Source organism: Ornithorhynchus anatinus, chromosome 1 (assembly GCF_004115215.2).
Source record: "Ornithorhynchus anatinus isolate Pmale09 chromosome 1, mOrnAna1.pri.v4, whole genome shotgun sequence".
NCBI lineage: Eukaryota > Metazoa > Chordata > Mammalia > Monotremata > Ornithorhynchidae > Ornithorhynchus > Ornithorhynchus anatinus.
The window spans coordinates 51804989-51832155 of NC_041728.1; the positions used below are offsets into that span (position 1 = coordinate 51804989).

A 27167-nucleotide genomic window follows, 5' to 3' on the forward strand; every position below is an offset into this window, starting at 1 on the left:
AAGAAATCTAAGGAAAATAAGCCCTAGTGACCTGGCCATGTACTTTGAGAAGATTGAAACCAAAAGGCATGATCCCCCTAAAACCTCCCCTGCTTCTCTCCTGACCCTCCCTCCCCTTGTCTCTTCTTCTACTCTCCCATCTTTCTCAGAGGAGATTTCCTGCCTTCTCTCAAATTCCAACCCCTCGACCTGCACCTCTAAGCTCATACCTTTGTATCTTATCAAAACACTTGCCCTCTTCTTTCTTTCCTCCCTGGCCATCATCTTCAAGTGTTCACTCTCCAATGGCTTTCCCCTTGCTTCCATTCAGACATGCTCATGTCTCCCCATCCTAAAATTTAAAAAACCCTCCTTTGACCCCATGGATCTCTCCTATCATCCCAACTCCCTCCTACCATTCCTCTCCCAGCTGCTTGAGCGGGTTGTCTACACCCACTCAAGTTCCTCTCCATCAATTCTCTCCTCGACCCCCTCCAATTTGGCTTCCATCCCTTCACTCCAAAGAAACTGCCCTCTGAAAGGTCACCAATGATCTTGTTTTTGCCAAATCCAATGGCCATTTTCACCATCCTAATCCTTTTTGACTTTTTGGCTGTCTTCGACACTGTTGACCTCCCCCATCTCCTGGAAACATTATCCAATCTTGGTTTCACTGACACTGTCCTCTTTTGGTTCTCCTCCTGTCTCTCTGGCTGCTTCCTTCTCAGTCCTTTTCATGGGTTCTTACTCTGCTTCCCACCCACTAACTGTGGGAATTCCTCAAGGCTCAGTTCTAGGTCCTCTTCTTTTCTCCATCCCAACACCTGTAAGACTAGGGCCAGGGTTTTTCAGGATCAGTTCCTGAAGCAGCACAAAATAAATATCTTTTTGTCCTGAGGCACTCTGAGGAGTCTATTAGCTCTGTAGAGCTCCTCTTTCCTACTCTACTGTTAGCCTGCTGAGAATCATCTCCCTTGGAATAGTAGGGGATAAAGAAAGGCACATGGCTGAGGGTGTGGAAAAGTCCAAAATGTTAAGCTGACAATAAGAGTAGAACTGAGGTCACTTCTTGGGATAGGTTTTACTTTCATGGGGCAATATTTGCAAATGCTGAGAAGCACTATGGCCTAGGGGAAAGAGCACAGGACTGGGAGTCAGAAGACCTAACTTCTAATCTCAGTTCTGCCCTTGCATGCTGTGTGACCATGGGCAAGTCACTTACCTCTCTGTGCCACAGTTTCCTCATCTGTAAAATGGGGATTAAATACCTATTATCCTTCCTGTATTGAGTCCTATGTGGGAAAACGGTGTTTGACACGACTGCATTGCATTGTATCTAGCTAGCATTTAGCAAAGTGCTTGGCACATAGTAAGGGTTTAACAAATATCATTACAATGGCAATTTGGTCCTCAAGGTGGGTTTGCTCTGTGTAATTATCCCATCAAATGTACACCTAGTTTTGTGCAGTTTTGGACAAGATTCACTTCTAGCAGTGCAGGAAGTAAAAAAAAAATAGTGTTGTATAACATTTCAATTAAAGAAACCAGGAAAAAGGACTATACCTTTCCAGGCACAGATTTATTCATTCATTCATTCAATCACATTTATTGAGAGCTTACTGTGTGCAGAGCACTGTACTAAGCACTTGGGAAGTACAATGCAGCAACAAATAGAGACAATCCCTGCCCACAAGGGCTCATAGTCTAGAACCTCTCCCTCTTTAGAGGGGCGGGGGGGACCTAGAAAAGCTATAAAAAACAACCAAAATTACCATCATGTCTGCTAAAGTTAGTAGGGTGTTTCAGATCTCCCTGAAAACACAGATAAAATCTGAAGCTATTCCAAAGAGTCTTATTTAATTACTTAGTGAGGCACTGAGGGCCAGGGACTTTGTCAAATTCATACCTGTGCGTTCTTTCTCAGTGCTCAGTACAGTCTTCAGCACATAGTAAGCATTAATAAATAAAATTACTACTTAGTTCTGCTAGACCTATTTTAATAATCAATAATCATATAAATCTTTGAACTACAACTTTCCATTTAAAAATTACATAGATTTCATAGCTGTGGGTGGGTGGGAAAATACTGGGAGAAGTAACTGCATTTTGTTGTTTTACCTTTCATTTACTTCACCATTAAAAGTGTGCTTCTATTGGGTCCCCTTTTGCTTCTGGTGGTTTTTAATACCACCAAAATGAGGATATTTTATGGAAAATTTTCAGTGCAAGTTAAAGTTTTAAACTTGAACCTACAACAGTCAGGAAAAGTGAAAATAAGCTCGATCAGCATTCCCCACTTGAAATTCAGAAATTTCTAGAGCAAAACTCAAACATACCTGAATGTAAGGGTGCCCTGTATAATGTTCCTCTTAAAGTGCTCTTGTGATAACCTAACTGAATTATCATTCCAGAATTCCTTACAGCACAAATATCGCTCACAAAGTTCAACCTGGCTTCCCCACTCCTGAATCTCTCTTTCTTTTCCTCTCCACCTCCAAAGTAATTTGACGGACTTGAATAGAGATTTAAATCCCATTTCAATTCAATACCAGATAATGACCCACCTATTTAATACATACAATGAAAACTTTCTAATGTTAGTTCCGGATGTGTTTATTATTATTATTATTATTGTATTTATTAAGCACTTACTCTGTATCACACACTGTTCTAAGCACTGCAGTCGATACAAGTTAGTCAGATCAAACACAGTCCCTGTCCCAAATGGGGATTCTTTCTAAGTAGCAGGGAGAATAGGTATTTCATCCCAATTTGCACTTGAGGAAACTGAGGCACAGAGAAGCTAAGTGACTTTCCCAAGGTCCCACTGCAGGCAAGTGGTGGAAGTGAATTTAGAACCCAGGCCCTTTGACTCTCAGGCCCATGGTCTTCCCCCTAGGCCATGCTGCTTCATTTTGGCTAAATAGGGTGTGAAAGACAACACTCTGGAAGGTATTTACAAATATGCAATCAATTCAAAATGTATTACTAATATCTGTTTATATTGTTATTTGGTCATGTAACTCTATTGGGCTTTTTCACCTATTTTATATTTGACATGTTTATTGTTTGGGCCAATTTTTTTTAATTTTGAAAATGCATTAATGCATCTTACATTATTTCCTATGGGAAATTATGCTTTTCTTAACACTCTTTTACTTAACTCTATTTTCATGAACCCAGTTAACACTAACTGGGATGTAGCAGGTAGGTAGTATTAACTAGGTAGACAGTGAAGGCACCCAAGTTTCAATTTAGTAAATTGTGATGCTGAAGGAGGACGTTGTACCTTGGGATAGTTTTGTTTTATGGGCACTGTAATTCTACAAAGAAAATGAGGTTTGTAACTAGCCATATACAGAGTAAGCTCAACGGCAATTATAAATCCCTGAGGTAATTGTGTATTCAATTTTAATAGTGTTTTTGAATATGTAAATGACCCATATTGATGAGGGGCATGAAAGTGCTTTTCAATCAGCTCATTACACTTCATAATATACTTCAGAAACAGGAGGTGGCATTTCCCTCATCTAAGAGACTACAAGACTCAAGGTAACAGATTAAAAGACTCAACATTCAGTCTGGCTTAAGGAGTTCGGGGGAAGAGAGCGAAGGGGCAAGGCATATCCAGGCCCAGTGGGCAGTGTGGCCTAGTGGAAAGATTACGGGCCTGGGAGTCAGAGGGCAAGGGTTCTAATCCCTGCTCTACCACATGTCTGCTGTGTGACCTTGGGCAAGTCACTTCACTTTATGCTTCAGTTACCTCACCTGTAAACTGGGGATTAAGACTGTGAACCCCATGTGGGACAGGGACTGTGACCAAGATGATTACCTCGTATCTAACCCAGTGCTTAAAAGAGTGCTTGGCATATAGTAAGCGCTTAACAAATACCATAATTATTATGGCTGAAAATTCATTTTCCTCTCTTTTGCCATGACACACACATTCTCCAAAAGGTACAAGTGAATTTCAAACCTCATCACTTAGAACTGCTGATAACTTTACTCTAAAATCCTCGAGTGAGGCCAAAGTGGGAGCTGGCACCGATGTTTGTAACTTGGTCCCACCTGCTTGAAAATGATTAAGTTTTAGATGCTATGCTTGTTAATATAGATAATGTGAGCTCTCTCCGGGCATACAATCCACTCTGAATTTTCCATGGTAATGAAGGATGAGGATAACATGGTTAAGTACAGTCCAGGCCAATTGAAAAAAAAAATCTTCAGTGGTTTCAACCTCCTCCTTCCCATGAAGATTTGTAATGAAGCTAACAAGTAGCAAAATTTGACCTTCACTTCACATGTCAATCAATCAACTGTATTTATTGAGTGCTTACTGTGTGCAGAGCATTGTACTACGCATTTGGGAGACTATAACAGAGTTAGTAGATATGCTCCCTGCCCACAACGAGCTAATGTCTAGCAGGAAAACAGCAGTCTAACACATTGAGCTATGTGACCTTAGTAATGCTTTGAAGGTGGAGAGAGGCCTAGTATTGCGTATTTCATTCAATCGTAATTATTACAAGCTTACTGTGTGCAAAGCACTGTACTAACTGCTTGGGAGAATACAATATGACAATAAACAGGTGGGGTGGAAGTTTGGGCATGGGGAAGGATGTACAAAGGGGGTCAGTGGTGAGATGGATGAGATTGGGCACAGTGAGTAAACTGCAGCTAGAGGAGCTTAGTGTGCGGGCTGGGCTGCAGTAGGAGATTAGTGAAGTGAGGTAGGATGGAGCGAGATGATTGAGAGGTTTTAAGGCAATGTTTACGAATTTCTGTTTGATGTGGAGGTAGATGGGCAGCCATTGGAGGTTCTTGATGACTGGGGAGATATGTACTGAATGTTTTTGCTGAAAAATTATTCGTGCAGCAGAGTGAAGTATGGACTGGAGTCAGGAGAGACAGGAGGCAGAGAGGTCAGTGAGGAGGCAGATGCAGTAGTCAAAGTAATCCTCCTTGACCTCTCTGCTGCCTTTGACACTGTCGACCATCCCCTCCTCCTCCATACCTTATCTCACCTTGGCTTCACGGACTCCGTCCTCTCCTGGTTCTCCTCTTACCTCTCTGGCCGGTCATTCTCAGTCTCCTTCGCTGGAGCCTCCTCCCCCTCCCATCCTTTAACTGTTGGAGTTCCTCAAGGGTCAGTTCTTGGCCCTCTTCTGTTCTCCATTTACACTCACTCTCTCGGTGAACTCATTCGCTCTCACGGCTTTGACTACCATCTCTACGCAGATGACACGCAGATCTACATCTCCGCCCCTGTCCTCTCCCCCTCCCTTCAGGCTCGCATCTCCTCCTGCCTCCGGGACGTCTCCACCTGGATGTCAGCCCGCCACCTAAAACTCAACATGAGCAAGACTGAGCTCCTCATCTTCCCTCTCAAACCCGGTCCTCTCCCAGACTTCTCTATCACCGTGGATGGCACGACCATCCTTCCCTTCTCTCAGGCCCGCAATCTCGGTGTCATCCTTGACTCGTCTCTCGTTCACCCCACACATCCTATCTGTTACCAAGACCTGCCGGTTTCACCTATACAATATCGCCAAGATCCGCCCTTTCCTCTCCACCCAAACGGCTACCTTACTGCTATGGGCTCTCGTTATATCCCGGCTAGACTACTGTGTCGGCCTTCTCTCTGACCTCCCTTCCTCCTCTCTCGCCCCGCTCCAGTCTATTCTTCACTCTGCTGCCCGGCTCATCTTCCTGCAGAAATGATCTGGGCATGTCACTCCCCTTCTTAAACACCTCCAGTGGTTGCCTATCAACCTACACTCCAAACAAAAACTCCTCACTCTAGGCTTCAAGGCTGTACATCACCTTGCCCCTTCCTACCTCTCCTCCCTTCTCTCTACCACCCACCCCTCACGCTCCGCTCCTCTGCCGCCCACCTCCTCACTGTCCCTTGGTCTCGCCTATCCCACCGTCGACCCCTGGGCCACGTCCTCCCGCGGTCCTGGAACGCCCTCCCTCCTCACCTCCGCCAAACTGATTCTCTTCCCCTCTTCAAAACCCTACTTAAAACTCACCTCCTCCAAGGCCTTCCCAGACTGAGCTCCTCTTCTCCCTCTACTCCCTCTGCCACCCCCCCTTTACCTCTCCGCAGCTAAACCCTCTTTTTCCCCTTTTCCCTCTGCTCCTCCACCTCTCCCTTCCCATCCCCACAGCACTGTACTCGTCCGCTCAACTGTATATATTTCCATTACCCTATTTATTTTGTTAATGAATTGTACATCGCCTTGATTCTATTTAGTTGCTATTGTTTTTACGAGATGTTCTTCCCCTTGACTCTATTTATTGCCATTGTTCTTGTCTGTCCATCTCCCCCGATTAGACTATAAGCCCGTCAAACGGCAGGGACTGTCTCTATCTGTTGCCGACTTGTTCATCCCAAGCGCTTAGTACAGTGCTCTGCACATAGTAAGCGCTCAATAAATACTATTGAATGAATGAATGAAAAGTAGGACAGGATAAGTGCTTGGATCAGCATAGTAGCAGTTTGGATGGAAAGGGAGAATTTTCACAATGTTGTGAAGGTATAACTGGCAGGATTTGATGACAGACTGAATAAGTGGGTGGAATGAGAGAGAAGAATTGCAGATAATGCCAAGGTTATGGGGTTTGTGAGAAAGGGGAGATGGTGGTGGTGTCCTCATAGGTGGGACTACTGAGTGGTGCAAAGTCCAGAAGACAGTGGAAGGGAGGAAGAAGGGGAGATAATCAGTAGCCTTGAAGAATTCCCCAAATAGATAACTGGCTCTAATCTGGAGCTGTAAAACACTGACTAAGACTTCCCTACAACTTTGAAAACACCAACCGAGCTCTCCCTAATCTATCCAAAAAGTAATTCTTTATATTCCTCAAAATACCCAAACTTGACCAAGACATAACTCAAAGAAGGAACATGAAGCATCTCCTCCAAGAAGCCTTCCCCAACTAAGCCCTCATTTCCTCTTCTCCCACTCCCTTCTGTATTACTGCCTTTGCATTTGGATTTGCACCCTTTATTCAGCCCTCTCTCAGCCCTACAGGACTTACGTATATAGTTATTTACTTAATATTATCCCCTTCCAGACTGTAAGCTCACTGTGGGCAGGGAACATATCTACCAATTCTATTATACTGTACTCTCCCAAGTACTTAGTTTAGTGTTCTGCACACAGTAAGTAATAAATACTGATTGACTAGTTGATCTCAATCTGGTTCCAACTACAATGTGAGTACCAATTCCTTTATGTTTTATTCTTATAATCACCTCCAAAATCACCAACTTAAAATGAACAAAAATTAGAATTCCTACTGGAAAAAAATTTTCACTAGGATCATTTCAGTAAAGAAGGTAATGAAAGGATATTTCACAGTTTCATTTAATAACTTCACACAAGCACATACACAGCCTGTGTAGGTATTGGTTGTATTTATACAGTTAAACCTAAAAACTAACCTCTGCAAATCTTCCTTTTAGAAATTAATCCAGTAATTGAATATATGGAAGTTACCTGCTCAGAATCATTGGGTTACTTTTATAGAAAGACAGAAAAAACCTTCAAGTTTGGTAAGGAATTGTTTACCATCAATAAGCTCAAAATAATTTATATTCCAATCAAAGGTAGCTAAAAGGCTGTATGAATACAACAACTTTTCACACTTGTATTGCAAGATATTTACAAATATAAGGGCTAGCAACTTAAGCAGTGATTAGGCAATATATCAAGACTGATAAATGATACTCAGATTTATAAAATGAAAATGGAAACATTGAGTCTTCCTGATGAATTGGTCAGAAAATTTTCCAAAAGTACAATTCTAAAAGGCAAGTGAAAAAAAAAATTTATATATGTCCTTTAGCACTTCAATTCCAGCTGACGAGTGATCACAGTCTAACCTAGTGAATGCATAGAAATTCCTGTAGTCTCCCCCATTACAATGCTGTGCAGACAGGGAAAGGGGAAAGGAGGAGAATGGGTAGGTTTCACTGTACCTGCATGCAGCCAAATCTGAGCCAGAGTCATCCACGGATGCAGGGGACCCTGTTTGGGAGCGCTACTCTGCAAGGAGGAAGCAACTTCAGATAGTGCCTGTTCCACTCGTGAGGCTGCTATTGATGTTGCATGGATGGAGCCTGTGGAAGTTTTTTAAAAAAACAAACAACAAAAACTTACATCACAGCAAAAGAAGTGGAACAGAATTTTTGTGCATACACTTCCCTTTAATCCTTTCTAAAACCAAGACCAAATGCAATTCAAATTGGCTTCTGAATACTTTCTTGCATCCTTTCAGATATAATGTAAATGTAAGGAATCCTTCCTAAAATCAACTTTTGACTACAATGATTAGAGTTCAATGCAGACATTCTTAGAATGCAATATTCCTCAGAACTCCACTGATGCATTCTGAAACAAAGGATGCATGTGGTGTCACTATGAGGACTTTCATTTTGCAGTGTAGTGGTAATGCAACCAAAGGCAATGCCTTTTCAGTGTGTGCAATTAGATAACTACTATTAAGGCTAATAATACAATGTGTGTGTATGTGTGTGTGTGTGTTGAGGGGTGAGGAGGGAGCAAAAATGAGTGAGCTCATAGTGTGTGCTCACCCAGGAGTGTGGTAAATCAAATACAAAATGTTTATTTGAAAGAAAACTGAAGATAATTTTCAAATTTTTTTCATGCTAGAATCCTCACTCTCTCTTCTACCCAACCCTTGATTTTGTTGGACTAGAATGCCAATGAAATCCTCACTCAAACACCGACCCCCGACCCCAACCAAAAAGAAAAAAAAAAACCCTTGGCGATTGGATGAATTTTCTTCCTGGTTTTCTTGATGCCTTTTTGGTTGGTTGCTTTTTTTTTTGACCACTTCTGGTGAGTATCATATTCAATTAACAGTTTTTTTCAACTGATATTTAAAACTATTCACTAACATAAATGCCTCTTCTATGGTGAAATTTCAACAAATTAAGAGAATGTGGTTCACGCTAACATTTTAGTCAGTAGAGATAAGCCTAAAATTTGCAGTATTGCTCCCCATGTTCATTATCATACTTAATAATAGTGGTATTTATTAAGCAATTACTGTGTGAAGAGCACTATACTAAGTGCTGGAAGAAAATACAAATGTAGAAATTAGACACGGTTCCTTTCTCTCAGCAGGGGTCACAATCTAAGAATAGAAATTGACATGCATGGGACTCAGGATGATTCGCAGGCTCTCACACAAGGTGGAATCAGGAGTGAGTCTCAATAGTAATAGTAATTGTGGCATTTGTTAAGTGTTTACTATGTGCCAAACACTGTACTAAATGCCAGTGTTGCTAAAAGATAATCAGGTAAGAAACTCCCCATCCCAAGTGAGCTTTACAGTTTAAGGGAGATGGAGAATAGGCATTTAATGCCCACTTGACTGTTTAGGAAACTAAGGCACAGAAAATTAAATGTCCTGCCTCTAGTCACAGAGGAGGCAACAGACCAGAAGTAGAACCCAGGTCCCCTGACCCTCACATCCATTCTAACTCCACCAAAGCCAAACTCCTTCCTTACTGTAAAGGAAGATATTTAAATGTATTTACTGAGTGCTTACTGCATGCTGAGCACTGTACTAACTGCTTGGGAGAAAGCAATACCATAGAATCGAAAGACATATCCCTTGCTCGCAAGGAGCTGACAATCTATTCTACTGTTCCTTCCAAAGCAATTAAAATTCTTAAAGAGCAAGAAGTTGTAGGGAGAACTGGAGATCTAAGGAGATTTCACAAAAACAACTGGGGCAAAACCATCAGCCAAGTGATTCTAATTTATGCTTAACTGCTCTAACAAAATATAGGAAAAAAAGGAAAATATACATGAGTATTAGTGAAGATAACTCATCCATATTCTAACTATTGTAAGTCCATGAATGGATCTTTTCTGCTTTACAAGACAACTAAGTGAACTGTGCTTTTGAGGAAATTTGCTCCTTGAGGGTAGAGGATGTGTTTTTAGAAGATTCCTGGGACACTGTGGGCAAAAATTTTTATTATTTGACTTCTTAATAATAAAATATTTCTCCACTTAACTTTTCTCCCTTTTAGACTGTAAGCTCATTATGGGCATGGTACATGTCCGCTAATTCTGTTGCACGGTACACTCCTAAGCACTTAGTATAGCTCTCTGCACATAGTAAGCACTCAATACTGCTGATTGATCGATCCTTAGACATGCTGAAACCCTGTCTTTCATTGAAATTATTCACACAGAACAAGGCAAGAGTAAAAGGAGGCAAAAAACTAAGGAAAAATGGAAGAAAAAAATTTAAAAACTACTTAGCATGGTTGTCATGTTGATGGATTAAAATTTAAAGTAGATTTCTGGCCAAGTTGTAAGCAATTTAGGATGATCAGCCCTTAATGAATACATTTGTTACAGCTTTGTGCCTTCTATCAAAGCACACGTATGTTCTTACTACTGCTCTTGATGTAATCTAAACCAAGCCTGAACAATTTTGGACTTGACTCAAAGGAAGCAAGACGATTAATACATTGAAACTACTATGGGCCTAATTTTCCATTTAATGAATGCACTTTAAGGTGCTCTAGGGAAAGGCATTATATTCCAAGTAAATTCAGAACAATCTAGGTTCAGCAGGTAGGCCACGGAAAGATGCATATCATCTATTATTTATCTCATTAATTTAAGAAGTGCTTATTACCATAGCAACTATCAGTGCTGGGTGCTGTTACCCAGCTGCTGGACTCCAAACATGGCAACTTGCCATGGCAAGATAACACAGTTTTGAATGGAAAAGAAGAAGAATATAACCATATGAAGCTACAGTTGATGTAGGTAAATAGGAGCAAATTGATATTTGTCTTAGCTCCCACAGCTAAATCACTAACTTATCTAGAGGGCCCAAAGAGTCAAATAAGCAAAGGATCTCTATTTCAGGCTTCAATTAAAAGGTGACCCCCAGTACAGTGGCTCCCATCTCTGACTGGAAAAGTGCCTCAAGACATCAATGCCATTTTTTCTGTATCACACCTGGAACTTTAATCTGGTTCCTTCAATCTGGTAGCCTTCCATTCCCAAACAGGCTACTACCCAAAGGTTGGGGTGACTTTTTTTTTTTCAGAGAAAGGCTACAGCAATGTGCAAAATGAATAAGGAACTCTGAAAAGACTTCCACCTTGGGAAAAAGAAATGCTATTTTCAGACTATCACCATCAATAGTAATTATTGAGTGCTTCCTTTGTGTGGAGCACTGTACAAAACATTTGGGAGAGACTCACTAGAATTTATCTCCTTAATTCCATCCTGGTTCAGTTTTCCTGGCCAAATGAGTAAAATGGGCAGTCAGAAAAGGGATGGCAAAAGAGTTTAGACAACTGTAGCAGGAATTCAGAAGATTCTAAGGATGGCTCTCTCAATTTGCTTCTAGTCTTAAAATCTTTCTCCTCTAAAATCTCCTTTTCTAAGGCACAAGGATCTAAGGAGTTTCTGCTCAGTAATGTTCCTATTTTACCTTCAGCTTTCATGGAATTTATAGGGCCTAAATTTCATCATGGGGACACACGCTACTTTCATACTAAAAATTAACTCTGTGTTTCATGTATCACACACTAAACTATAAACTAATCAGTCCTTGAGAATTTGGAGTTGTGTTTATTTAAAGTGGCTTTAAATAGCTTTCCCCATGTAAGTGTTCGTATGTATAAATGTGAGAACAAGGATGTGTGTAAAAACTCCAGCCTGTCCTGCTTTTATATTTATTGTCTACAGTCCCTAAATGGAATGTTTTTATGTGGAGACCTACTTTTAATTTGTAATTCACTAAACCTTATTAATCAAAGCTTCATTAATGGGCATGTACAACATAATACGTTTAAATTACTGAAATCCACTTTACAGAGCCCCAAAGTCATTGTCATCTGTCCACAGATTTCCCAATTCTATACTTATCTGGCTAAGAAGAAGCTTTGAAAAAAACAAGAGTGTGCATTTTCATATGACTTTAATATTAAATAGTAATTATTTGTAATGAAGCAATCCACCAAGAGCTAAGCTATTTTTTCCCTCTAAAAAGGAATTTCCAATTTTCAAAAAATCCACCTCTTCCTACCCCAAATTCTTCTTGGGATACTTTTTAGACAATCAAATAACAGACCCAACTCAAATCTGCATCTTCCACTGGAGGCACTAAAACCAGTGTGTTTTGGGGATTTCCCAGTGCCCATATTATGGAGGGAGACATTTCCAACACAGAATGCCATGCAATCCAGATTCATAGACTTCCTCTAATTCAACAAAACTTCACACATCTCCCATTTGTTCAAAGATTGAAAATGGCATAGAAGTGACTGATCCTTGAGTATCTCTATTTGCAATTGCTCTGTGACGGTCACGTAATCAGGTTCTACAAAACCTATCCACCTGGTCTTTGGTTTCCCTCTAATTAGGTTATATGGCCACAATGACAGGTTCAAGTAAATATTCCCTTTTCCACTCATTTTATAAGCCTCTTTTGAGAAATGACCAAGCCCATAACCCCAAACCTGTGATTTCCAAATAACTATAGCACATCAGCACTTGATTTAATTCAAATTTGTTTCTCTTCCTCCGAGTGGAAAATTGGACTTTTAATTAAATTTCATGAAATAATCCCACTGGGAGGGTGAGATTTCAATGTCAGAAAGAACCACGCACAGCAAACTTCACAGCAAACTTTCCATGCAAGACAAACAGCAAAGCATTTAAGAAAAGCATACACAAAACATGCAGAAAATCACCATATGTCATAGTAAGCAAATACACTCCCACATTTGCTAAGAGACAGTACACTCTTCTGGAGGACTACATGGTCCAGGTGCATTCATTCAAATTTAAATACTTTATGATAAATATTCATAAGGCTTATCTGTGCTTGAGTTGCTCTGTTTACCAATGTAATGTTATTGATTTTAGGAACAAGGGCTTGTTTTATGCAGGCAGTGGAGAGACAAGACATAGTTTACAAGATTTATGCTAACGTTCCCATCACTAATTCCTACATACAGTTAACTGAATTTAATGTAAATATGTATGAATGTTACCATTTGCACTAGCTTCATCCCTGTTTAAAAACTATTCTTACATAGTTTGTGCAGTTATTCACTACCTTCCTTGTTTAACTTTACTGATAGGAAGGAACATCTTAGGTTCACACTTAGTGAAATCTAAAATTGAAAGGAAAAAGAAGAGCAGTACTTTAATAAATATGCTTGAATTTAATCAATTAAAACACTGTGAGGCATTAAAAGAAACCCACTAGGTAGCCTAAGGAAAAATGGGAGCGTCCAATGGAATTTGATACTCCGGAGTCATTAAAATCATATATTTCTGAACATGCTGCCCAATAATTTAGGCATTTACCTTCTGAATATGAATTTCTGCTTTTAAAAAAGCTAAATCAATAAGCAACTGCTAATGAGCAATTTTTATTTCATTGTTTATTTCCTCTTTTTAGATGCTTCTTTTCAAAGAATCATTGTTTAAATTCAGTGACTGTAACAGTTTCCAAGAATACACAATAAAAACCTCCACAAAAAACAAAAAAACTGTCCCAAGAACTAGATACAACTCCCTTTGACGTTTTGCCAGGGAGTGGCAGAAAGCATCCCTAAAACACTTCAAAAGTTAAAAAGATGGAATCGTTATAAAAGTGTTCTGTTCCTTTAAGAAAGCAAACATTGTGGGCTAGAAGCTACAAGGGAGAAATTGCTTCCTGAGGAAAAGCCAGTGTTCTAAGAGGTAAATTAACTGTTTAGGGTGAACTGGAGCCTTAAATACTTCCTTGATAGTTTCAAACCTTAATTCTTTTCCTAAAATGCTTGACAGTCCCACCTTACACCCAAGGGTCAGGTCCCAATAATGCTGGCTCAGCAGAAGATCAAAGAACAGGCTGGATTGAGCTATTTCACCAACTACAACAAACTAAAGTTTAGACCTATCTGGGCTTTCAATCTAAATTTCCCAATATTACATACACTATTTTCCTAAAACACCTTTCTTGTGGTCCTCAAGAAGAGAATACTGTCTCTTTAATAATTCAACTCCAGTGATGGCTGAGTGCACTCAGGTCTCCTAAGATTACAGCCCTCTGGGTGACTAAATGGGTAAAGAGCAGCAGCCTTACTTTACACACAGCTTCAAACTTTCACTACTGATCAACAGAACACAGGCATTCTCTGGTGAAGTGAGATAGGATTTTCGAGGCTGCTTAAAATTCAATGACAGATTTCTAAGCTACTTACTAACTGATAAAATGGAAGACAAACCATGAAAATATGCATCTTGAAGGTTGCCTTGGAACAACAGATCAAACCCCAAATTAAAAACACTGGAAAAATGAAAAGCAAAAACCAAAAGAAAGCAGATACATTTCTGATAACCTTCTGGCTGGAAATTCAGTGGAAGGATTCAAGTTTCAAATAAAGGTGAGGGGGGGAGAGAGGAATTTTTTATTAATAACATTAATAAATTAATAAATAATAATAATAAATTTATTAAATTAGAAAGTATTTCTAAGCAACAACAATGGCTACTTAGTTTTCATGTCCTGGGGGGTAGATTTCAATAGGGAGAATGCCTACAAATTCATGAGATGTCCAGGACAAGAAATTCCCAAGGAATATCAAAATAGTTGCTAACTGATCTTTCCACTCACCAGCACCCATCATGGATTCCAGGAACTCACAAAAGATGGACCTTTTAGAGTCAGAGTGAAAAACACCCCAAATGAGCTTTGGACTACTCAGGTTTGGTTAGATTGAAAGAAAACTAGTAATTCAGTTTCATTACCAATCAGTCAAGGCCATATACTAACCTTCTACATTTGAAAATGAACAATTTTTTTTTCATGATACCATTTCCTTCATTTGAGGGGAAATACCACAAGAGGCTTGGAATCCTTGCTTCTGGGCAAATGCCTCTACATTTTCTCATAATTGACTAAACACTGCTGAAGGAATTGGTTGTGACTCAGAGCTCCGGAAAAAAGAAACCATTGAGCATTGCCCAGGATGAGCCACATATAGAAGTTGCCCTGTGGAGGTTGTGACAAAAACTCAATACTCTACTAATTCATCAGGTACAAAATGCCTCAAGGAAGACTCAGTTGTCAAAACCTTTAAGAGAACAAAAGGAACCACTGAGTTAAATGTAAAATTTGGTTTTTTTTAAATCCATTATATTTAAAGTTCAACTTAATGGGTTAACTGATTCAAGAGGAAACCAAACCCCTCATATCCTAAAGAAATAATTTTGCTATATTTCCACTCATTAAACTAGGTCATTTTTTGCCCTTGCCTTTTAGTGTATATGCTACTTTAAAGTGGGTAACAAAGACTGATAATTATGAATTATGGTATATTAGCAGAAATTACCCAATAGTCATACCTAGGGCTGGTGCTTACAGCAATAACCAGGAAAATAAGGAGATAGATCCTATTAGGTAAGTTAAGTTACTCCCTGAGTTGGTAGACCTTTAACAGGGATGTCTGTACATGCCACTGGGGTACCATTTGTTCAATCACCACCTAAAACACCTCAATTTGATCAAGAAATAAACTTTTCCATCTGACAGAACCTTATCCCATTAAGAGACATTCCAAATCCTTTGTTTTCATTTTACCAGTTAATTGAATAAACAAGATCTGATACAAATCTTTTTCACAGATCCTCTTATTGGAGAAAGCAAATTTCTTATTCTAAGAAAAAAATTAGAATTCATTATTGACAATAAAATGATATTCCTAAAAAATGTACACAGAAAATCTCAAACATCTGAAAATATTTCTCTGTTCTACTTTCAAAAATATGTCACTGCATTAACAACTCTATAAACTTGGACTACTTTGATGCTGAAAAACAGCAAAGACAGGAACTTCCTTGCTTCTCCCCCAGGAAAGAGGCATTCTGACTGTGATGTAGAATACTCAACATATGAGCAATGTTGCTGGGGATTTACATTTACGTGTTAAAATATTGTTTTTCAAATGTTCTGATGTGAGATTAGGATGACTTTTCTCCCTTCTAAATGTGCTGGGCCTCACTAGGTTTTCACTGCTAGAGTTGCTTTTCAGCTAGAAAGATTATCAGAAAAAAGAAAGCACCAAGCAAATTAAGAGGCCTACAGAAAACAACAACAATAGCAACAAAAAAAATACGAAAACATTTTACAGAGAGAAGGTGTGCGTTGCGGCCCAGGATCACTGAATGAATAGGTTACGTGGGGCCAGACAAAAGTATCAGATTTAGGATGAGAGTGAGGAAGATGAGAAGATACAAACAGGTGAAGAGATTCTGTCCTTGAAAGGGAGGAGGAGGAGGATGAATTTGAGGCTAAAAAAGTGAAAAAGAAAAAGAAAAAATGGATAAAACCAAATAACTGTGAGAAAAAGTGACAAACAGAATTTTAACATTCACATAAATTGTATAAAAAAAAGTGACTTAACAATGCACAGTCAGCCCAGTACCTAATAACAATATGAAAAGGGCATTATATAGAAAACAAGTGCTTTTCTTAAAAATGGATATGTTAAATTGTACATTCTGAAAAAAGAAAAGGGAAAAATTAATTTGAAGTTTACCCTGCAGGCTTTTTACACAAAAATCAACTCAAATACACAGATTTAATCAGTACTTACTGACTGCTTTTCTATTTTGATAAAAAAAGAAAAAACATTGAAATCATTAATGTTAGAATTGTCATATTCTATTTATCACCCATTGGATTGAGGGAATTATTGAAAACCAACTTAAAAAACCCAATCTATTTAGTTTATCTGAATTCTGTGACTCAGTACTTGGGGCATGCCACTGAAATAAAACAATACATTGAGAAGAGTTTCTCAAAATGGAATGTGGAAACTTTTAGAATGATATGGTATCTAGCTAATGCACTTCTGGAAGGAAGTTTGTACTGACATTTCATGTTTTACCTGCTAGATGGGTGAATGAGGAAGTTTAGACCACTTCCAAATAGATCCACTCTTCCAACAGGGAAATTTAAAAAAAGGGCTATTCTCCAAACACAAGTAAGTTTTGTCATTTCAACCTTCCATGAAACACATCCTCCCCACCCCACATACTACTTCAAAGACACTGGGAGAAAAACTTTTTAAAAAGACTACTTCTATTTAAGGACCTACCAACTTATTCCAACACAAGGCAGTGAGTCACAATTTCCAAAGACAAACTTGTCACTCATCAGTTGTACTCCCCTTCTCTGCTGGCTGCGATGGTAGATAATAATAATAATAATAATGGTATTTGTTAAGCGCTTACTCTTCTCCTCCTTCTAGACTGTGAACCCGATGTTGGGTAGGGATTGTCTCTGTTGACGAACTGTATTTTCCAAGCGCTTAGTTCAGTGCTCTGCACACAGTAAGCACTCAATAAATAAAATTGAATGAATGAATGAATGTGCCAAGCACTCTTCTAAGCACTGCGCACTATTTTAAGTGCTGAGCAAGATGTAGGACAAGGCAGAGGCAACTGTCTCTGGGACATCATTAATGGGGGTTGAGAGCAACAGCCAGAATGGTCTTTAGCAGCCAGGTGATCATAATAATTTTATATTTACTTGGGCCTGAACATTGGGTAGATCTTCCTTCTTGAGATGGTTTCTTACATGCAAGTTTAATAACCCCAGAAAATTAAAACTGCACTCCCAGAAGGAGCACTAAGTGTTCAACCTATTCCCCAAGCATTAGAGGCAACTTTAAATTCAAAATAGTTCAAGCTAAACTGTCATCACAGAGGTTTCTAAGCAGCAGATGATTTTTATATTTCCCTTCTGTCAATAGGTTACCATAGGGCACAAGTGACTGAGTTTTCTTGCTTTTATGCAGTCAGACAAAATTGTGTAGCTTTTTCCAAGCTAGTATATTTGTGCCCTATGAATGGGAAACACAATCTCATGACAACCTGTGAGAATTAGAAATTATTCCTTAGCCCCTTAAATGTAGAAATTAATGGAAAGAAGACAGCAAGTGTTGCATAGGATTCTTAAAGGGCCAACTCCAAACATTTCAGGCAGGTAAAACTCTCCCTGAAAATGCTGGGTCAGGTTTGCTGCATTTCCCCACTCTAGAAGAATACAGTCAACAGGTACATACCTAAGGCCAAACAAATAGTTAACTTGCATTTGGGAAGGGGGAAGAGGGTTTAATGCCAAGTGCAAGAAAAGTGCTCTGCACACAGCAAGGATTTAATAAATACTTTTACTTAAGCCCCTGGAAAGTAGATAGGGAAGACAGAGGACACCCAAGAAACTACCAGGAAGCATCTCCTTGTGACTGGAAAGCTTTAAACCAAATAGGGAAAGCAGCCAAAGGAAAAGGGCATGAGAAGCAAAGGGTAAGTGATGGTACAGTAGATGTTAAAATTTGTTTTTTGAAATCACCAGTCCCTCTCTTTCTGAAAGTTTGGAATGCACTGCTGTACTCAGGAAGTCTAAAGATTCCAGGGGCACCAATCTTTCAAGTACGTAACCACCTTTGCTAGTTGTCTCCAAGTGATGCTGGAAGGGAACATGTTTTGAATTTGGTCTGATCTGCCTCACAAGGGAAGAGGGAGGAGGAGGGGGAGAACCACAGCAGCTATATCAAACTTATCTAAATCATTGCAGGTGCTGTAACGTGCCCTGGTTCTTTCCTTCCTTGAGCTATGATGGAATCAGTCCCCACAGAATTTAATCACAATGGAACGCCTATTCCTTTCCTATTGTCAGGCATTCTCCTGAGTCATACCAGTGTAAAATGGCTCACCCTACACAAGTCCTAAACCCACTTGCAAGACATCCTTTCAACATGGATAGAAACACCTAAAAATGGTTTTTAACTATTCCTCTGGATCAGGTGGACAACTTTCTACTGCTGACCTGTCCTGTTTTGATTTGATAGGGCCTTGGGCAAAGCCTTGGCACCTGCTCAAAGTTGTATGTTCCTCTACCAGAACTCAGGTTCCCTGTTTTAAGGGTCCAACACCACTGGCTCTGTTGATTAATCCAGAAGGGTTGGGCAAATCATGAGACCATTTTCTTTACTGTACTTTAGGTGGTTCATTCATTCAATTGTATTTGAGCAGTTACTGTGTGCAGTGCACTGTACTAAGCACTTGGGAGAGTACAGTACAACAATAAACAGACACATTCCCTGCCCACAACAAGCTTACAGTCTAGGGTGGGGGAGACAGACATTAATATAAAGTACAAATATGTACATAAGAGCTATGCGACTCAGAGGGGGGAAGAACATAGGGAGCAAGTCAGGGTGATGTAGAAGGGAGTGGGAGAAGAGGAAGGGTGGGTGCTTAGACAGGGAAGTCCTTCTGGAGGAGATGTGGTTTCAGTAAGGCCTTGAAGAGGGGGAGAGTAATTGTATGTCAGTTTGAGGAGGGAGGGCATTCCAGGCCAGAGGCTAGATGTGGGCAAAGGGTTGGCAGCGAGTTAGGCGAGATAGAGGCACAGCAAAAAGGTAAGCATAAGAGGAGAGGAGTGTGCACGCTGGGTTGTAGTAGGAGAGTAGAGAGGTGACATAGTAGGGGGCAAAGAGGTTGCATACTTTGAAGCCAATGGTGATTAAACCAGGCCATTTAAATTATTCTCTATTAAAACATCTTCAAAGAATAGTTTTAATAATTGCCTATACCTGGAGATTTTGCTTTGCCACCAAATTACGGTTCATATTTTCACTGTCAAATTCTAAGTCGACAGAAACAAAAGCTTAGGAGAAAAACGTGAACCTGCTTTGAACTCAAGCAATGCTATGCTGCATATTCATGCAAGACAAAAGAAAAGAAATCAGAACAATTAGTGGGAAGAGAAGGAGGCTGGGGGGGAAAAGGTAACATGGTTTAGGAGAAAGTTGAGTGTTCCAAAGATCTAGAGCAGGCATTAATTAGCATGGGCTTTTTCCTAGAGCTGCTGGGCCATGAGTGGAGCTGTGTTTGAGCAGATAGCTGATGCTCAGCACTGGATGCTTCTCAAATATCTCCTTTTACCATCTGACCCACTCTTAATACTGGGTACTGCCTTCAGGTCTTAAAAGCAGCATAGCTCAGTGGAAAGAGCCCAGGCTTGAGAGTCAGAGGTCGTGGATTCTAATCCCTGCTCTGCCACTTGCCAGCTGTGTGACTTTGGGCAAGTCACTTCACTTCTCTGTGCCTCAGTTACCTCATCTGTAAAATGGGGATTAAAACTGTGAGCCTCATGTGGGACAACCTGACCACCTTGTATCCCCCAGTGCTTAGAACAGTGCTTTGAACATAGTAAGCGCTTAACAAATACCACCATTTTATGCCTCTGGAGCAGAGGGGCATAAGAACCCAAATAAACTAAGCAGAATGGCAGGGACTTGGATCTGTACCTCTTAAGCACTTGATATTCACTCCACTTTCAGTCCCCTACTATTTATGTATATATACTTACACTCTGCCATTTCCCCTATTGCAATTTATGTTGTTTGCCTCCCCCTCTAGGCTAAAGCAACTCATGGACAGGGATCATATCTACTAACTCTTCTATACTGTACTTGCCCAAGTACAGTGCTCTGCACACAGAGAGCACTTAGTAAATACCACTGACTGATTGATCAAATTGATTGGGAGAAACCAGGGAGTGGCAGAACATGGACCACATGAAATCCTGGAATGTGGGGAAAAATGGCAGCCCCCAACAAATACCAATCAGTTATATTTACTGAGTACTTACTGTGTGCAGAAAACTGTACTAAGTGCTTGGGAGAGTTCATTATAACGGACACATTCCTGCCCCAAATGAGCTTACAGTCTAGAGGGGGAGATGGATGTTAATATAAATAAATACATTATGGATATGTACACAGGTGTTGTGAAGCTGAGGGAGAGGGGTGAATAAAAGGTGCAAACCTAAGTAGAAGAGCGACACAGAAGGGAGTGGGAGAGGAGGAAATGAGGGCTTAGTCAGGGAAGGTTTCTTGGAGGTGATGTGTTATAATAGTTTTGAAGGTGAGGAGAGTAATAGTCTGCCAGATACGGACAGAAGGAGGGGTGCTCCAGACCAGAAGCAGGATGTGGGCAAGAGACCGGCAGCCAGACAGATGAGACTGAGGTACAGTGAATAGGTTAGCATTAGAGGAGTGGAGAGTGTGAACTGGATTGTAGTAGGAGAACAGTGAGATAAGGTAGGAGGAGGCAAGGCTTTGGAGTACTTTAAAGCCAATGGTAAAGGAGTTTATATTTAATGCAGAGGTGGATGGGCAACTACTGGAGATTCTTGAGAAGTGGGGAAACATGGACTGAATGGTTTTGTTGAAAAATGTTCCGGGCAGCAGAGTGAAGTATGGACTAGCTTGGGGAGAGACAGGAGGCAGGAACGTCGGCAAGCAGGATGATGCAGTAATTAAGGACGATGGTGCAGTAATCAAGATGGGATAGAATAAATGTCTGGATTATTGTGGCAGCAGTTTGGTTGGAGAGGAAAGGGCAGATTTTAGTGATGTGATGGCTGAACCATCAGGATTTGGTGAAAGATCGAATGTGTGGGTTGAATGAGAGAGATAAGTCGAAAATAACGCCAAGGTGATGGGTTTCTGAGGCAGAGAGGAAGGTGGATGGTCCAAGATGGATGTGCCTAGCTGCTGGCTTCTAGCACATTTTCAGGGGAGGTTGCCAATGCCTGTCTAAACCAGTTGTTTGAATAGGACCTTCTGGTAATTTTGGTGCCATCAGTAGAAAAATAATCTAAAATCAAAATATTAAATTTTTCACAAAAATGTCCATTTTTTATGTATTTAAGTTCCTATTTGCCTACATCCCTTGGCCAAAATAGCCCCAGTAGAGCATATTAAAAATCACTGGTCTAGAATGTTCCACTGTCCATAAACAGTAGAACTTGGTTATGATGTCAACCCTATTATATTATAATTTCCAACCTTGTCCCAAAGAATCACCCACTGGATGCAAGCTATGTGGTATTATCTCCCTTTTCACAACATTTGTTTTTGTTCAACAGATCAAAACCAGATTCTTCTGTAACAGGCTTTGTCAGCTAACTGCTTAAATCTATTTACAAACACTTTCAATAGAAGCTTAAAAAAATACACCAATATGCTAAAGATATTTACATGAAAAGGATTTGTCCAATCCCAATTATTGTCAGCCTCATTTAACATCATGACAAAATATGGAGAGCTAAATGATTTCTCTCTACCATTTTTTTCCACTCTTCATTCTCACCTGTCTCAGGATCACTGAAGTCTGGTAAAGTAATTGTATTAAGCTGTCGTCTGTCAGCAATGGTTCTATCTAAGAGGCTGCTCCCACGTCCAGAGTCACTGTAAAACACAGCTATAAATGTCAATCATTTGAAGAAAAAAAGTGAATATTGATTCTTGAGATGCAATCACTTACTTGGTCTTCTCCAACATCTCTTTCTTAAGATTAGGAGACTGAAGAGACCTGTTTCATATTTTAACTGTTTAGGATTCCGTCCAAGCCACACCAGAATGTAAAGAATTGAAATGATCCCCAATTAATTCCTAGTTATTGCAGATCCCTCGATATACAAAACAAAAACTAGAATTGCCCAACTGAGTCTCTAAATCTGAACCTTTGCCAAACTGTGATTAATCTTCTATAGCTTTATCTCATACACAGTTCTAAGTGGAAATAGTTTTGGCTTCAGTAAATTATATTGGCCCCTTTGGTGGACAGAGATTAGTGGCAACACAAGCAGCTTTCCACCTCTAGGTCATTTCTAGGTTAATTTTAATCCATTTTATCTCCTTTGTGACACAAAATGTTGACACTGAGTAGCTGGTCCAAATAGTGTAAATGAAGTTGATGGCCTTATTCCCCTCAAAGTACTACACAGCAAATGTTTCCTAATTAGGCATGTTGGTCATTGTGGAATCTTCCATGTATCTGGAACAGACCCAGCTTAGGACTGCTGGGGAAAACTATGTGTGATACTATGTTCAGCCAAGATGAATTATGGAGACATGTGACTCTGACTTTAGGGTGGCTCAATCCAGATTCTTTAACAACCAAATATAACATTCTTTCACCTTTGGAATATTCCACCATGAAAGCCTCAATTAGAATTGTGCATATTGAGACATAAACATCTGCCTCTGGAGATTTAAATCCTAAAGTTTTTTTTAATCAATTTCTGACATATGTGTCTCCAAAAGACTACAAATTTTATGAAGTTTTACAATAGATTGAAACCATTCTCTTGCTTTGTGCAGCTGCTGCTAAAAGTGTTAGAAATGATTTTATGTAAGGCTTAATACCATTTGCACAACTGCAAATTTCCTGTACAGTGATGCAGTTGCAGAAATCCATTTGAACAGAAAGGGCTTTGATTAGGTACAAACAATGCATCAACTTTGTGATATGTTCAACACATATTTTTGGTAATTGATCAATTATTTTCCTCAATTAGAAGTAAAACCAAGCACAAAAAATGTCTGAGTGGGAGACTAAGGCTAAAGCAAATGCAAATGATCAATTAATCATATTATCAGTGATATCCCTTATCACAGCAATGGATTGTTCAAATATGTATTTTCTTTTTAATAACTGCAAATGATTTCATCTGGACATATCTCTAACCTTCCCCACCCTCAAAAGATTCAAGAGTTATAAAAAAGTGTAGGAATTTAAGGATACAAAGAGATGTTTGTATTGAAAAGGAAGGACTTATCTCAGTTTTCAATGGACCATATCTCAGGAAATAGGCTAAAGATGCTTTGTTTCAGGTCTAAGATTATCCAGAACCTAAAAGACCTTATATAATGCTTTAGAGCCATAGAAGACAGGGAAAGGAGAAAATGTTTATTTTATCTCTACCTCTAATTACTCCTTAATAACATCAGATGTTAGGAGTTACTGCCTCTTCTGCCCCTTCTTTCCTTCCCCAATGCCCCCACCAAAATTACCCTTGATCACTTCTGTTTCATGAAGCTTCAGTCACTGGGACCAATTGTTCCTCAAAAAGAAGTTGACTTAAGTGACTATTTTGCTGTCTTCCACATTTTCTTTTTAAAAAGTGTAAAAGCAACAATTATCTATTGAAAGCAGAGAGTCTATTGTTTCCACACTTAAAATTCACTAAAAATAATCAGGCTTTTGTTACTGATTAAAAATTTTGTTGGGTGTCTGGTGCAATTTGCAGTTCTTCATTTTTACAGTTCAGTCATAAATATTCAAACCATGACTTCCCCTTGATCTATCAAGCTAGACAGAAGGTAAAGAAGCCTCCATCTCCCAAGGAAACTCATTTTTCCTGGTTAACTCAAACAATCACTCCACTGGATTTGGTGCTTGCCCTCTTTCTATTATTCAAATTCTTCTCTCCTAACATGCTGCAACACTATGAAGCCACAAGATCAGATTGGGCCAATTAAGGTTAACGACTCCACTTATCTAGGAACAGTGTATCCAGTTGTGGATTACTGAGATCCTTTCCTATTATTCTACCTCCTGCTGCCCATGTTTTGGCTGGGATATTGGTCAATAGGCCCTCCACCAGAAGGTGGGCCAGGATAAAGGAAAAAGGGTGAAACTAATGTGAGCTATGCTTCCTTGTGGAATCTCAGGCAAAGGTTTTGATTGGAGAAGACATTGACACTATACATTTACACAAGACTTTTTTGGATTATTTGGTGATCTCCTTTCTCCACTGTATCCACAAGCCCTCCTACAATAAATTACTATGGTCATAAAATGAGAGAGAACTAACAAGACTTACAGTTCTCTTTCTTGAGATCCAATAAGGACTATTTCATAGTATTTCTACAATTCTAACACTCATGGAATGACGAGGATATCTATTCATTCATACATGACATCTGACTGCTTTATGGTTATGATCAAAACAGCTCCATTACTACCCTGGCTTTTCCATTCCATGTAGCAAGATGGGGATGGGAATGGAGTACTGTCCGGGGAAAGGGACAAAAAAAAATAGTAGAACATGAAGCTGGAGTTGATGCCCCACTCCACAATGGTAGTGAGAAAGTGGCTTGCTGAGAAACTGGGGCAAGGCCAAGGGAGACACTTTTATGACAGGAGATGGAGAGGTTATGAAGCTGCTATTCCCAACCATGCCTCCATTAGCAGATTTTTGGGGGCCATCTTTCTGGGGGGAAGCCCCAGGCTGGGAGTTAGAGAACCTGGGTTCTAATCTCGGCTCTGCAATTTACCTTTTGCGTGCCCTTTGGTGAGTCACTAACTTCTCTGTCTCAGTTCCCTCCCTCATCCACAAAATGCGGATTCAATACCTGCTTTCCCTCTAGATAGGCAGTGATCCTCATGTAGGACCTGGTTATCTTGCATCTACTCAAGCATTTAGAACAGTGTTTGGAACTTAGGCACACTTAACAAATACCACAATTATTATTATCATGGTTCACTAAAGTGAAGCCAAGGCAGAGCATACTATCTTAAGAGACAGTATGTGGAGACTTTACCAAACCTTTATAACTCCTCACTGTAGTAAAAAGGCCCCCATTTTCCAAGAGTGGGTTAAAATTTTATGAGCATTCTATGACCTTGAGGTAAAGAGCAAATACAAAATAATTAAGTGATCTTAAGTAGCTGCAATTTGATTAATGTATACTTGTGAGTTCCTGAGGAACAAGGACCATGTCTAATTCCCACCTGTGTATTCCCTCGCAGTGCTCAGTTCAGTGTTCTCAACATAGTAAACACTTAAAAAATACTTACTACTTTAACATAAGAACTGGTGATGCATTATACCTCATGAACAAGAAGGGACAAAGCTTGTGTAAGATTTCTGAACTAAGATCAAGCAGAACCGGAATATAAACTATAGAATTCTCTTTAATATATATAAATGTCAATTGTATTTATTGAGCACTTACTGTGTGCAGAGCACTGTACTAAGCACTTGGGAGAGTACAATATAACAATGTAACAAAGTTGGTAGAAACATTCCCTGCTCATGAGCTTAAAGTCTAGCTTACATCTATCTAAATTTACATTTATACATTTTCCCAGTCAAAACTGCTTAATGCATCTTAGAAGGCAATCTCCATAAACAAACTGACTTTAATACAATTTCTACTGTTACCCCATTGTAAAATAAGGAAGTTGGGGGTTCACTCCATGAAGATAACTTCTGTTTTTGAAAAATGGATGAATTTCTGCTGTTCACTTTCCATCACTGCCCATACCCACTACTATAACAGTATCGTCAACTTCTGTGGAGACCCAATCAGGTCCCTGAAAAAAAGACAGCAGAGCTTGAGAATGAAACCAAAGGGGAGGGCCCGGCACTCATGAAAATGCACTTAAAAATACAGAATGAGTTCAGTAGGAAAAAGCACAATGGACCAAATGTAGCATAAACCAAACCTCTTCAACAAAACTTTTTTTCCAATTTTTCCAAGAGAATCAATGAGTATTCACAGTGCCTCAGCACTTAGAACAATGCCTGGCACATAGCAAGTGCTTAACAAATATTAAAATTATTAATTATGAACTTTTTAAAAAATTAGAGGTGTTCATGCTGTTTCTTCTCCTCTAAAAAAAAACCACCCACATTTCTTTGACCCTCACTTGTACCAATTACCTTGGAAATTGCAGCCAGGCAAAAATGACTTAAGTGGCCACTCCTGAATGAATGTGAATTTAATTGCTTTTTCATACAAATGGAACCTGATGTAGTTAGGAAATAGGGGGAACTGCACTGCAAAATGGAAAATAGGAACAACACTGGAGGCCCAGATGCATTGTATTGGCTCCCACTCAAAACTAAAATGAAAATGGTTACTCTTTCCAAAATGTAATGGGTTTGTCCCTTTCAGAGAATGGGTACAATTGTGAAAGCCAACAAGGGTCCAGAGGGCAGAGATTCTACAGAAAAAAAATAAGATTCCAGGCCAAGGTCCATCAATTAAAAGAAATAGTATGGGCACACGAGATTGTCAAAGGTTTCAAGACAGCCTTAAAACTTTCAACATTCTTGGCTAAGAGGAAAGTGTAGAAATCTAAGTAAATGATGAAACATAAAAATTGGTGGGGCTTCCCCCATCCCGCTTTTAAAAGGAAGCAAAGGAGATACTCCAGATCTGAGGAAATCCAATTGATTTTGAAGATAGGAAAAATATAAATACCTTTAATTTAAAAAAAAGATCAGAATTGAACATTCAGAACACCCTTTGG

The 27167-nt window shown here is 39.6% G+C and overlaps 1 protein-coding gene across 2 annotated transcripts in view; it reads right to left on the reverse strand.

Annotated features, from left to right (window-relative positions):
* Positions 1–27167, reverse strand: part of TTC7B (tetratricopeptide repeat domain 7B) — a 258122-nt gene that overhangs the window by 63573 nt on the left and 167382 nt on the right. For both annotated transcript variants that reach the window (XM_029067900.2, XM_001506377.4), the window contains 2 exons: positions 22212–22309; positions 7964–8104 (listed from right to left, as the gene is read on the reverse strand). In XM_029067900.2, the coding sequence (XP_028923733.1) occupies positions 7964–8104; positions 22212–22309 (239 nt within the window). The remainder of the gene's footprint in view (positions 1–7963; positions 8105–22211; positions 22310–27167) is intronic.